The following is a 13,672-nucleotide window of genomic DNA, read 5'->3' as shown; positions in this document are numbered from 1 at the left end:
ATTCAGCTGCCCTGTGCGCCGGGTAGGTGAACTGTTGCCATTTTTAACCATTTCGTGTGTCTTAAGGCACAATCTCTGGCTTCCCGGTGGGCCCAGAGAGCAAATCAAGTGCACTATAGGTCTACCACTGGCCAATCGGATGGCTCAGATGACCGTGTCTGCAGTAACGTAGCAGGCATAAAAGGAAGCTACAGCAAAATTGATACTGTGAGTTTTCAAAACCATGACTAGAGAGACCCAACGAATACAGCAGAGATTTACTGAGTGGGTTCAAGTTTAACTCAGCGCTGTCAACACTTTTAAAAGCCATGAAATGAGAGTTCATCCCATTTCCACTCAGTGCTACAACATGCACTGCAGCAGTAATGAATGAGTAGGGAAGTATCTATAGAGAGTTGCGTTATTAATAGCGGCTTGGGTCATTTTAATAGAGGAATATTTCCCTTTCTCTGTTCATAGGAGTAACATGAATTTGTCCAATAATGCGGTGCAACTCGAGTTTTGCAATCAGCTGGAAGACTGTGTCCCTTTTTGGTCAGTGAAGGAAAGGGAGAACGGAGGGGTGTTAAGAGGCAGTCTCTGTATGCTGCTCCCTCCCTCCGCTGAGACTGAACATCAGATGCCGGCCCCATAAGAACAGTAAAATAAAAAACGAATTATTTAAATGTATGCTCACGCAGCTATGTCTCACAAGTAATACAACAACGGCTCTATTACCAGTGTGATCATATAGCCTACCTCAAACTTTGAAAAATAAATATATACATTTTTTAAAATGGCCTGAACAAAAATGCATTGGCAGGGCAATTCAAGCAAAGCTAATATGTGGTGATAACGTATTGGGCCTATAGCTTACTGCACAAACCTGATCGCTACAGTACTGTTTTCAACTGGTTAATGTTGCATAGGTTGTTTTAGGTAGGTAAAAAAAAAAATCTGAGCAGTAGGTCTCAGCTTTCATTTTCACTCAGAAAAGGTTGGTGACCACTGTTCTAGAGTTTCTTGTTAACACCATCAACTTATCCCTTTACTGTGGCAATTGTGATCGAATCAATGCAATATTAGCCACTTTCAATGTAGCATACCGAAACAAAAACTACGCAAGAAATGTTTATGTAGGCAGAACGCATCGGAGTAGAATTCTATTGCATTGACACTCACTACTCAGCCCGTACGCTACACAGTCCGGTGCGGCATAAACATATCAGCGCTGCAGTAGCTCTATATGCAAATAGACCATTGCCATATATGGATCTGTGCCATTTACTTTGAACTGGACTGTGTTTACAGCATGAGCGGTCATGAGCAAATGGGGTTGGTTTGAGATCAAAGTGAGAGATGCATGTTCTTTATTTCACCTTTATTTAACCAGGTAGGCTAGTTGAGAACAAGTTCTCATTTACAACTGCGACCTGGCCGAGATAAAGCAAAGCGACACAACACAGAGTTACACATGGAATAAACAAGCATACAGTCAATAATACAATAGAGTTAAAGTCTATATACAGAGTGTGCAAATGAGGTAAGGGAGGCAAGCAATAAATAGGCCATAGTGGCAAAATAATTACAATTTAGAAATTAAACACTGGAGCGATAGATGTGCAAAAGATGAATGTGCAAGTAGAAATACTAGGGTGCAAAGGAACAAAAAAATAAATAACAGTATGGGGATGAGGTAGTTGGATGGGATATTTACAGATGGGCTATATACAGGTGCAATGATATGTGAGCTGCTCTGACAGCTGGTGCTTAAAGTTAGTGAGGGAAATATGGGTCTCCAGCTTTTTGCAATTCGTTCCAGTCATTGGCAGCAAAGAACTGGAAGGAAAGGCGGCCAAATGAGGAATTGGCTTTGGGAGTGACCAGTGAAATATACCTGCTGGAGCGCATGCTACGGGTGGGTGCTGCTATGGTGACCAGTGAGCTGAGATAAGACGGGGCTTTACCTAGCATAGACTTATAGATGACCTGGAGCCAGTGGGTTTGGCGACGAATATGAAGCGAGGGCCAGCCACCAAGAGCATACAGGTCGCAGTGGTGGGTAGTATATGGGGCTCTGGTGACAAAACGGATGGCACTGTGATAGACTGCATCCAATTTGCAGAGTAGAGTGTTGGAGGCTATTTTGTAAATGACATCGCCGAAGTCAAGGATCGGTAGGATAGTCAGTTTTACGAGGGTATGTTTGGCAGTATGAGTGAAGGATGCTTTGTTGCGAAATAGGAAGCCGATTCTAGATTTAAGTTTGGACTGGAGATGCTTAATGTGAGTCTGGAAGGAGAGTTTACAGTCTAAGCAGACACCTAGGTATTTGTAGTTATCCACATATTCTATGTCAGAACCGTCCAGAGTAGTGATGCTGGTCGGTCAGGCGGGCAGCGATCGGTTGAAGAGGATGCATTTAGTTTTACTTGCATTTAAGAGCATTTGGAAGCCACAGAATGAGAGTTGTACGGCATTGAAGCTCGTCTGGAGGTTAGTTAACAGTGTCCAAAGAAGGTCCAGAAATATACAGAATGGTGTCGTTTGCGTAGAGGTGGATCAGAGAATCACCAGCAGCAAGAGCGACATCATTGATGTATACAGAGAAAAGAGTTGGCCCGAGAATTGAACCCTGTGGCACCCCCATAGAGACTGCCAGAGGTCTGGACAACAGGGCCTCAATTTGACACACTGAACTCTATCAGAGAAGTAGTAGGTGAACCAGGCAAGGCAGTCATTTGAGAAACCAAGGCTGTTGAGTCTGCCGATAAGAATGTGGTGATTGACAGAGTCGAAAGCCTTGGCCAGGTCGATGAATACAGCTGCACAGTATTGTCTTTTATTGATGGTGGTTATGATATCTTTTAGGACCTTGAGCGTGGCTGAGGTGCACCCATGACCAGCTCGCAAACCAGATTGATAGGTCTTTTGCAGTTTGGGTCTAGAGTGCCTCCCCCTTTGAAGAGGGGGATGACCGCAGCAGCTTTCCAATCTTTGGGGATCTCAGATGATACGAAAGAGAGGTTTAACAGGCTAGTAATAGAGGTTCCAACAATTTCGGCTGATAATTTTAGAGAGGGTCCAGGTTGTCTAGCCCGGCTGATTTGTAGGGGTCCAGATTTTGCAGCTCTTTCAGAACATCAGCTATCTGGATTTGGGTGACGGAGAAATGGGGGAGGCTTGGGCAAGTTGCTGTGGGTGGTGCAGGGGTGTTGACCAGGGTAGGGGTGGCCAGGTGGAAAGCATGGCCAGCCGTAGAAAAATGCTTATTGAAATTCTCAATTATTGTGGATTTATCGGTGGTGACAGTGTTTCCTAGCCTCAGTGCAGTGGGCAGCTGGGCGGAGGTGCTCTTATTCTCCATGGACTTTACAGTGTTCCAGAACTTTTTGGAGTTTGTGCTGCAGGATGCAAATTTCTGTTTGAAAAAGCTAGCCTTTGCTTTCCTAACTGATTGTGTATATTGGTTCCTATCTTCCCTGAAAAGTTGCATATCGCGGGGGCTATTTGATGCTAATGCCGTACGCCACAGGATGTTTTCGTGCTGGTCAAGAGCAGTCAGATCTGGAGCGAACCACAGGCTATATCGGTTCCTGGTTCTACATTTTTTGAATGGGGCATGCTTATTTAAGATTGTGAGAAAAGCACTTTTAAAGAATAACCAGGCATCTTCTACTGACGGAATGAGGTCAATAGCCTTCCAGGATACCCGGGCCAGGATGATTAGAAAGGTCTGCTCGCTGAAGTGTTTTCGGGAGCGTTTGACAGTGATGAGGGGTGGTCGTTTGACCGCAGACCCATTACCGAAGTAAGCAATGAGGCAGTGATCGCTGAGATCCTGGTTGAAGACAGCAGAGGTGTATTTGGAGGGCAGGTTGGTAAGGAAAATATCTATAAGGGTGCCTGTGTTTATGGATTTGGGGTTGTACCTGGTAGGTTCATTGATAATTTATGTAAGATTTAGGGCATCAAGCTTAGGTTGTTGGATGGCCGGGGTGTTAAGCATGTCCCAGTTTAGGTCACCTAATAACACGAGCTCTGAAGATTGATGGTGGGAAATCAATTCACATATGGTGTCCAGGGCACAGCTGGGGGCAGTAGGTGAATTTTTAAAAAGTAGAAGCTCAAATTGTTTGGGCACAGACCTGGCTAGTAAGATAGTTCTATCTTGTCAGAAAATGTTATAGTTAGGGATGGAAATTTCAGGGTTTTTGGTGGCCTTCCTAAGCCAGGATTCAGACACAGCTAGGACATCTGGGTTGCAGAGTGTGCTAAAGCAGTGAATAAAACAAACTTAGGAAGGAGGCTTCTAATGTTAACATGCATGAAACCAAGGCTTTTACGGTTGCAGAAGTCAACAAATGAGGGCCTGGGGAATGGGAGTGGAGCTAGGCACTGCAGGGCCATTTATTAGCCCAGTTATAGAGCATTTGTAGTCAGTAATAGGGGAGTGATTGCTTCCTACAATAGCACAAAACATGTACATTTCTAGAGAACTTTAAAAGACGAGTCAGGTAAAGAGCTTATTTGTCTTAAAGGGGCAGTGTTGTATTTCGAGACAGGCTTGAATAAAGCTATGTAGCCAATTGGCAGAGGGCTTGCATTATAGGGAATAGACTGGCTTGCCGGGTCCTCCAATATATGTCACACAGCGCAAATATTTTTTCTGGCATTCTGATCAGTTTTATGTAATAACTCGAAAAATTGAAAAGTGAGGTGCAACTTTGTATTGGGACTTTTGATGAGTATTCTAATGCAAATCCATATTTTACATGTGGTTACGTTTATGCTACCTACCCTTCAACAGAAAATGCATTGTCACCATCCTTTCTTCTGAGACATAATTAATAGGGCTTACCATGAGTCCCATATTTTGGAATTGTCGTGTCATTGGGTTCATCCAGTTGTCTCCACCTCCACCCTTTAGGGAACAAACAGAAACCTGCAATGTAGCTAAACATAATCTCTCAATCAGAAAGATGTATTTCATAGTTCAACAGTTTAGGATATAAAAACAAAATTGAGCAAGCAGACCCTAATCACAAAAATACCTTGATGTTGCCTCTCTTTCCCCCGGGGCCTTGCCCCCAGCCACCAGAGTTGTAGTTGCTGCTGGTCTGTGAGCCTGTGCTGTTCCAAACTCCACCAACGTCCTCCTCCTCATCCCAACTGGAGTGTCGAGAGGCTGGAACCGGGCCCTCTCCTTTGCCCCAGCTCTCTTGCACTGACTTTGAACCTATGGGACATGCAAAAAATTGTCATGCAATGTCCTAAAGAGTAACAACCAACACATTTGCCTTACAATGAAAACTCGAAGTGTCTTACCAGATTTAGATGAGGGGTTTCCCCAACCAGCAGCTTTGCTTGAGTTATCTGGGTCTCCCCAGCCAGATGGTGCATCAGAAGTCTGCCCCCAGGAAGCAGTGCCATTATCCACAGATTGTCCAACGAGGTTGCCACCCCCTCCCCACATACCTGGGCCTGGTAATACAGAGAAGATCGGATTAAAGAATTTGCCAGAAATGCAAGTTGTTGGCCTTCGAAGGAATAAATCGGGCATAGCTTACCCATTCCAGGTGCATTGCCAGGGTTTGAGTCCCGGTTAGCTGGGATCGCAAGCTGTCTCCTTGGTGGTGGCTGTTGTATGGATGTAGGTGGACCCTGTTGAGTTTGGCCTTGAAGTGGCGGTGGCTGACCAGAGGGGGCACTGTTTTTATCCCACAGGTTCACATTCTTGCTGTTGTAGCAGGTGGGATCGCCCCAGGCTGAAGTGCCATCGTCAATCTCCATCTTGCGGCTGATGGACTGAGGGGAGGGCTCCTCCCACCCGCTGGACTCAGGGGCCTCAGCAGGCCCAACAGGGATCTGAGGGATGGGGCCAGCAGTCCAGCCCGAGTTTTGGTTCTGATTCTGGGTAGGAGGACCTCCTGACCTGCCCAAGCCTCCTGGTGGCTGTTGGGTCTGTGATTGATGTTGCTGTTGATTTGGGGCTTTCAATGTTGCCGCTTGGCTGTTTGGTATCTGTGGTGAATGCGGTTTCATGCACCAGTCCTGGTGCGGTTTGCCACCCATGTCACCTCCACTTCCCCAACTCCTCTGTGGGCCTCCCTCATCTATGTTACCCCAAGATCCCTTGTCCGTGTTGACTTCACCTCTGCCCCTCCCTTCCCCCCAGCCTCCACTGACTGTCTTGGGTTCACGCTGCGCCCAGTTGCCTCCCCCTCTTTGTCCCCATCCACCTCCCTCCCTCCCCATCTCTTTCCAACCCCCTGCAGTCCCCTTCTCCTCCTGACCACCTCCCCAGCCACTCCCTCTTCCGCCACCCTGTTCTCCGAAATCTCTCCAGTTACTTCCTCCGCCCCCTCTGCGGTCTCTCCCCTCCTGCTCCTCACTGCCCCAGCCTTTGCCATGGCTCTCTGAAGTACTGACGTCGCCCCAGGCTCCACTCGTCTTTCCCTGGCTGCCATCAATATCTTCCACTGGCATCCTGGAGGCAGCAGAATTCCGCATGTTGGATGGTGGAGCACAATTTGACTCGTCATCCCAGCCACCCTTTGAAGGTACAGGGCCAGGACCAGTGTTCATAGTAGGCATATGGGCCCCAGCAGATGGATCAGTAGTTATTGTGCTGTTGCTTGCGGGGTAAGTAGATGCCCGACCAGTAGAATTAACGGCTTGAGATGGAAATGCAGGGGAACTGCGTCCCTCATTTTGACTGGCTGCTCCTGTATCCAGGTCCCAGGCCACATTCTGTTGTACCTGGGTCTGCCCCCATCCGGTGTTGGACAGCACCCTGGGATCCAGGTCCGACCGGCTGAGCATGCTCTGTAAGGCCACTTCAGGGTTGGGGGGTGGGTTGCTGGAGCGGTGGCGGGAATGCTCCTGGTGCCGATTGTGACTCCCAGCCCTGGACCCTCCTCCACTGGAGGATGAGGGGTCTCCACTTCCTCTGCCACCTTGACCTGCCCATTCCCCCACAGCATCAACCCCTTTCTGATTGTCCCAAGCTGTTGTCATAGTAGCAAATGTTGGTGAGGCAGAATCCTGGGATATGCCACCACCACCACCACCACCGCTACCTCCACTGCTGCTGCTGCTCTCGCCTCCACCGCTACTTCCTATTGCTGGGTTGCTGGAACCCCTGACATCTGTCGACCCCTGTGTACCGCCCCAACCCTCCTCTGTAGCCCCATCCCATGCTCCCTGAGATACCACTGGGGTATTTGAGCTAACATCATTTCCCCTGACCCATTCCTCATCTCCTGCCAACCCAGCTTTCTCACCTTGGCTGCCAAAGCCCCACACATTTGCCTCCTCCCCCTGAGCTGCATCTCCCCCTACTCTGTCCCACCCGTCAGTCTTAGAGGCACCTGTGTTGAGGTTAGAGGGGGGATGCAAGGCTCCCCGTGAAGAGGAAGAGGTTGTGGAGGAGGATGACGAGGCAGAGAGATGCCCGCTCCCTCCAACAACCCCACTGTCCACAAGGTCTCTGCCTCCTTGATTTGGTCCTTCTCCAAGCTCCGGCCCCAAGCCCCCCCAGTCCCCATGGAGATGTTCTCCATCCCTGGCAGGCATTTCATGGAGTTGGTGCTGATGGCTAGCTTGATTCACAGACGAGAGTGGATGAGTATGGGTGGCACTGGCAGAGAAGGATGTTGTGATGGATGAGGGCACAGCTTCGGTGGTAGCTGCACCAACCCCTGTCGTTCCATCCTGCACAAGGGCAGGCCAGGCTGAAGGGTTGGCATTAGGGTTGAAGTTGGCACCAGGAATCCCACTGTTCACACTAAGAGGGCTCTCCTGAGTCCCAGGAAGAAAGGAGACTTTGGAATTGTTGAGCACTGGCCCCTCTGCTGTTGCGGCCACTCCAATTCCAGGCTGACTGGAAGAGCCCCACACGACACCAGACAGGACACATTCAGTGAGTGATGAGGGGGAAGAGTGGGGTGGGCAGGGACTGTCTGAACTCCCAGCTCTTGCTCCTCCTGTCCTCAAATGCTGTTGGATGCATTTGTCAGTCCGTGAGGCACTGCTGTTGTTGGGGCCATCCAGCTCTGCTCCCTCGGTACCCACTCTATCCCCACCCACAATGCTGGGCCACTCTTCAAGGTCACTCCCATCCACTATCACCTTCTCCCAGCCCTGAGAAGGGGGCTGGCTGCCAGAGCCCACCCCCCATGTGGAATTTGCATAAGTTGAAAAAGCAGCGACTGAAGATGAGGGTGAGGAGTGAGGGGGTGAAGGAGAAGGTGAACCCGGATTGGGATCTGTAGATAATGAGCAAACATACTTTGTTAACTTGAGGACCGAATTAAGGAGGTTAAAACAGCATGTTAATTACACTTGGTGCTGACTTCAGATCCAAACCACATCCTTTCCTTTCAATGTTGACCCACCTGTGGATCCAGATGTGGTTGCATTGGGGGCATCTCCCTGTGAAAGAGGGGGTGCGTCTCCCCTACCGCTGCCTCCCCCCAGCAGCATGCAGGACAGTGGTGGCTGGCCCCTCTTCAGAAGCACTTTGTGGTCCTGCTGGCAGCGGAATCGTGGGGGCACCTCTCTGGGCATATAGCGCTGAGTTGCGGTGGGGGGCTGTCCGTTGGCCACAGCCGCCCGGTTTGCATTGTTCCCGCCCGGAGGAACAGCGAACCCAGCTGCAGGGCAGGGGGACAATGGTGGAGTGGGGCCAGGGCTGGGAGACACAGAGCCAGGAGTGGCTAGTGACTGCGTGGAGCTGGCCTTGGTTGATTCTGGCACTTATGGAAAATGAAACAAGTCAATAAAGTCAAAGCTGGAATGCTTCCTAATCATAATGTTATGTAACATAATATAAACTTGGCTATTTCCTCTCATCATTATCTTGTTTGATGAAAGGAAGGGGTGTTACAGATGTACAGTACCAGTCAAAAGTATGGACACACCTACTCATTCCAGGATTTTTCTTTATTTTTTACTATTATCTACATTGTAGAATAACTGTGAAGACATCAAAACTATGAAATAAACACATGGAATCAGTAGAAACAAAAAAATAAATTATATATTTTTATATTGGAGATTCTAAGTATTTTTTTAACCTTTATTTACCTAGGCAAGTCAGTTAAGAACAAATTCTTATTTTCAATGACAGCCTAGGAACAGTGGGTTAACTGCCTTGTTCAGGGGCAGAACAACAGATTTTTACCTTGTCAGCCCGGGGATTCAATCTTGCAACCTTCCGGTTACTAGTCCAACGCTCTAACCACTAGGCTACCTGACGCCAAAGTAGCCACCCTTTGCGCAAAGCTATCATCATGGAATTCTCTCAACCAGCTTCATGAGGTAGTGACCTGGAATTAATTTCAATTAATCGGTGTGCCCTGTTAAAAGTTATTTGGTCGAATTTCTTTCCTTCTTAATACATTTGAGCCAATCAGTTGTGTTGTGACAAGGTAGGGGTGGTATACAGAAGATAGGGCTATTTGGTAAAAGACCAAGTCCATATTATGGCAAGAACAGTTCAAATAAGCAAAGAGAAATGACAGTCCACTGTTACTTTAAGACATGGTCAGTCAATAAGGAACATTAAGAACGTTTAAGTGCAGTCAAAAACCATCAAGCGCTATGATGAAACTGGCTCTATTGAGGACTGCCAGCGTTACCTCTGCTGCAGAGAATAATTTCATTCGAGTTAACTGTACCTCAGATTGCAGCCCAAATAGGAGGAGACTGTGTGAATCCGGCCTTCATGGTCGAATTGCTGCAAAGAAACCGGCGTAAAATTGTCCCAGTGTCGTCCGGGTTAGGCAGTCATTGTAAATAAGAGTTTGTTCTTAACTGACTTGCCTAGTTAAATAATAATTAATATATATCGTTTTTTATTTTTTTAAACACTACTAAAGGACACCAATAAGAAGAAGAGACTTGCTTGGGCCAAGAAACATGAGCAATAGACATTAGACCGGTGGAAATCTGCCCTTTGGCCTGGAGTCCAAATTTGAGATTTTTGGTTCCAACTGCCGTGGCTTCGTGAGACGCAGAGTAGGTGAACGGATGATCTCCACATGCACGGGTCCCACTGTGCATCATGGAGGTGGTGATGTGATGGTGCTTTGCTGGGGACATTGATTTATTTCAAATTCAAGGCACACTTAACCACCATGGCTACCACAGCAATACACAATCCCATCTGGTTTGCACTTAGTGGGACTATCTTTTGTTTTTTAACAGGACAATGACCCAAAACACACCTCCAGGCTGTGTAAGGGCTATTTGACCAAGACGGAGAGCTGCATCAGATGACCTGGCCTCCACAATCACCTGACCTCAACCCAATTGGGATGGTTTGGGATGAGTTGGAGCGCAGAGTGAAGAAAAAGCAGCCAACAAGTGCTTAGCATATGTGGGAACTCCTTCAAGACTGTTGGAAAAGCATTTCAGGTGAAGCTGGTTGAGAGAATGTCAAGTGTGGAAAGCTGTCAGAGGCAAAGGGTAGTTACTTTGAAGAATCTAAAATATAAATGATATTCTGATTTGTTTAACACTTTGATTACTAAATGATTCCATGAGTTATTTCAGAGTTTTGACATCTTCACTATTATTCTACAATTTAGAAAAATAAATAAAAATTCTTGAATGAGTAGGTGTGTCCAAACTTTTGACTGGTACTGTATATACATGACAAAAAAAAAAAAAAAAAAAAAAAAAGGGAAAAAAAGAAATAAACGTACCTTTGACTTTTTGTTCAGTCACCTGAAAGTATAGAAGACCGTCAGTGCCATGAAACAGCCAACACGTTATTGTAACGAATGTCAAGTGCTAATACCACAAGCAACTATGGTGCGCAGGCCAAGTAAATCATTATTGCTGTCACGACTACAATTAAAACACAGCCAGAACAGTGTGGCTCTGACTTTCAATGGGCCACGAAACTGGATCAAACACCAGACAATTCTGTTTTGAGGAACATATCAGAGCATGTATATATATCCAAAAGTGGATATTATATACCTTCTGGGAAGCTTCCCTTTTCTTTTTATCCTCTTTCTTCTTTTTCTTGTCTTCCATGAACTGCTGTTCCCTTTCCTGATTCTCCTATCTGGACACATTTAAATGGATGTGGGCATTGATAATGGGTGAAAGGCATCAACATCAAGTTACATACATTTGCTGCGACTTGCCTAAAAACGTTTTATCAACAGTTTATTAAAATGAACTCTTACACAATTAGTTAATGTTGTCATAACTATAGTATTAAGCAGACAACCTTGGCAACAATCTGTGGTAGACATCCTGAATTATTCATTTTCAAGCAAACGATTACAACTCCAAACAACATGTAACACACATCAACAGAGAGGAAATGTAAGACTGGGCAGTACCTGACTGGTAGATAAAAGAACCCGTTTGCTGGTAGAAATATTTAATTATCACGTACGTCAAGCCCTAGCGAGCTAGTAGAGATGGCGAGAAGGTGAGTGTGTGCAGGATAGAGCGAGCGAGTTGGCTAGATGGGTCAGGTATCACGGGGTGGCATTTAGTTTTAGTCCCCCTGTTTGACTCAGCTTTACAAAAGCCCTCCACTGAAAACGCTAGTAAGCTGAAAATGTGGGGTCTTTTGATTGTATGTATGGGAAACGTAAACAAAGCAAATTTGCGCTATGGGAGGCATTTTGGACAAGAGCTTGTCCAAATTGCGAAGTAGTAGTCTAGTCTGTAAATACAATTTAAGGACAGCAGTCAAATTAAGCCGCTCAAAATGGTCAGATTAAGAACAAGCTAGCAAGCAATCTAATGTTCGCTTTTACTAGAACTATTTATTGACTAGTTAAACTGTTATGTGGATCTATACGCGGCATTTAATGAAAAACAATTCCCATAATAGTTAACGTTACATTATACTAGCTAGTGCCACTTAATACAAATCAGCTAGCAGACGCTTGCCTGGTGGTATCACTCTGACGTTTGCAAAGGCCTATTTCAGCCTCGAGCTCGAGTACAGAGTAGCCCCAAGCTGGACACCCGGTGACGGTAAACTTGAAAAAAACGGACGAAACAGACTCCGCGAGAACAAAGTCACGCAACGACACAAACGTGTGTTAACCTATCTAGCTAAATTGTCAAAATAGTATTGACATTAACTAGCAGTAAGATAGCGCTTTCGTGCGAGCGACTTTGACGTCGTTAACTGCCGCTCAAACGGTAAAGCCTAGTAGGGAACACGACGTACAGCTGCCGGCTTGCTAATCAGCTCCCATAGCTAAGCTCCATACATAGTTTAAAAAAAAAATCCATACATATCAGCCACACATATACTGTTGATTAGCTGAGTACTCCGTGGTAATCGAAACTAGTTAATAGCAATGTTAACTGAATTGATTGCGTTTCTCAAATTATTCATGCATATATATATATATATATATATATACACTAGACAATACTGCTTCATAGTATGACTTGTCTGTACAATCAACTGTCGTTTTTGGACTGAAGTGACTGACAAGGCCAAATAAGCTACGATAAAACTTCAGTGACGTTCTCTGTAGCTAATTTAGCTGACTGGCGTTAGCTAGCTGTCGCTTATAACTTAACATGGATAGACAAAAATAGCACACACATTTTACAACATTGTAATGAACAACTTAACGTTACATCGTGTGAAATAATGTTTTAGTTACTCACCTCAGGAATCACAAACATAAAGTACTTTGTGAAATTCTTGGAGACCGATTTAGCTAAAGCTAGTTTAGCAATCTAACGGTTGTTCAAGGCTAAACCAAATAAGAAATAACATCACCAAAAGGCGAAATGTTAACAATCGAGAAATTCAGTTAACGTATATCCTTTCGTACGAATGTAGTTTTCGCTGTAAACTACACATGCATAACCTCTTGGTGGTTGCAAAGCGCTGTGAGGTCGGTTAGTTTACTATCGGCCATTTTGCTTCTCTGTGCAGCTTGTGTTGTTGACCAGAGGGAGGGGGGCTGAATGGATATCTGCACTCTGCAGCAAGGGGCCGTATTCTCGCCCAAGAATGACGTCATTTACATCCAATTAGCCAGAGTGTTATCAGAGATGACGCTCCTCGAGTTTGGTAGAAAAAGTTGTAAGCCAAAGCAACGGTACAGAACCATAACTAGACAGTGGAAACTGAACAACCTCTACCATAACTCAGTGAACTTAGATATTGCGAAACAAAAACTCATCAATAACCTAGTCCGTTCTCATTTTTGGTTTACAGTCAGCACCTGAATGAGATAATAATAAGTATAAGCAATGCATCCCCCCTCTTCTCTTCGTCATACCTTTTCCAGAACACAATGTATTATCTGTATCATAAGACTGACCTCAAAATCCCAGCCTCATTTGACTGCTTATTTATACCCTCTTGTTATGTAACATTTCCAGCATGTTGTTGTTTTTCTCTTTTGTTGCCTAGTGGCGTCCGCATGCATCCCAGACGGAACCGTTCGTGTATATATTATGATTACATTTTGTGACGTTTTTGTTTGTTTTGGACTTCGGCATGTTTTTTTCAGCAGTTCGGGCGGAAGTCGGTCGATGAAGTCTACGCCCCCTCGTCGGCGATTGGTCAACAGTAGGGATACTTCAATGATGTGCGGTCTCAAAGAGAAACTCGGCAAGTCACTTGAGAAATACTGCACCAAATATCATAGTCAAATGCAAAATCGCGCGACTAAAATATCCTTAA

General features: G+C 45.7%; 1 protein-coding gene across 5 annotated transcripts in view; it reads right to left on the bottom strand.

The window, feature by feature from the left end:
- The window catches only part of LOC106601229 (trinucleotide repeat-containing gene 6B protein), a 31,110-nt gene extending 17,593 nt beyond the window's left edge, over nucleotides 1-13,517 (bottom strand). The window contains exons 1-8 of one of the 5 annotated variants that reach the window (XM_045715149.2): nucleotides 13,308-13,517; nucleotides 10,972-11,059; nucleotides 10,692-10,713; nucleotides 8,379-8,732; nucleotides 5,550-8,249; nucleotides 5,308-5,463; nucleotides 5,034-5,218; nucleotides 4,841-4,903 (exon numbers count right to left, since the gene is read on the bottom strand). In XM_045715149.2, coding sequence (XP_045571105.1) covers nucleotides 4,841-4,903; nucleotides 5,034-5,218; nucleotides 5,308-5,463; nucleotides 5,550-8,249; nucleotides 8,379-8,732; nucleotides 10,692-10,713; nucleotides 10,972-11,028 — 3,537 coding nt within the window. In that variant the 5' untranslated portion in view covers nucleotides 11,029-11,059; nucleotides 13,308-13,517. Of the gene's footprint in view, nucleotides 1-4,840; nucleotides 4,904-5,033; nucleotides 5,219-5,307; nucleotides 5,464-5,549; nucleotides 8,250-8,378; nucleotides 8,739-10,691; nucleotides 10,714-10,971; nucleotides 11,060-12,642; nucleotides 13,222-13,307 lie in introns of those variants that run through there. The other 4 variants (XM_045715148.2, XM_082971405.1, XM_014193271.3 and 1 more) reach the window with 4 other exon arrangements.
- Nucleotides 13,518-13,672: the final 155 nt, after the last annotated feature.

This window comes from Salmo salar, chromosome 03 (assembly GCF_965601325.2).
Source record: "Salmo salar chromosome 03, fSalSal1, whole genome shotgun sequence".
In the NCBI taxonomy this organism is placed as follows: domain Eukaryota; kingdom Metazoa; phylum Chordata; class Actinopteri; order Salmoniformes; family Salmonidae; genus Salmo; species Salmo salar.
The sequence above is the reverse complement of the archived record's forward strand: the minus strand, read 5'-3'. Positions and strand labels throughout refer to the sequence as shown.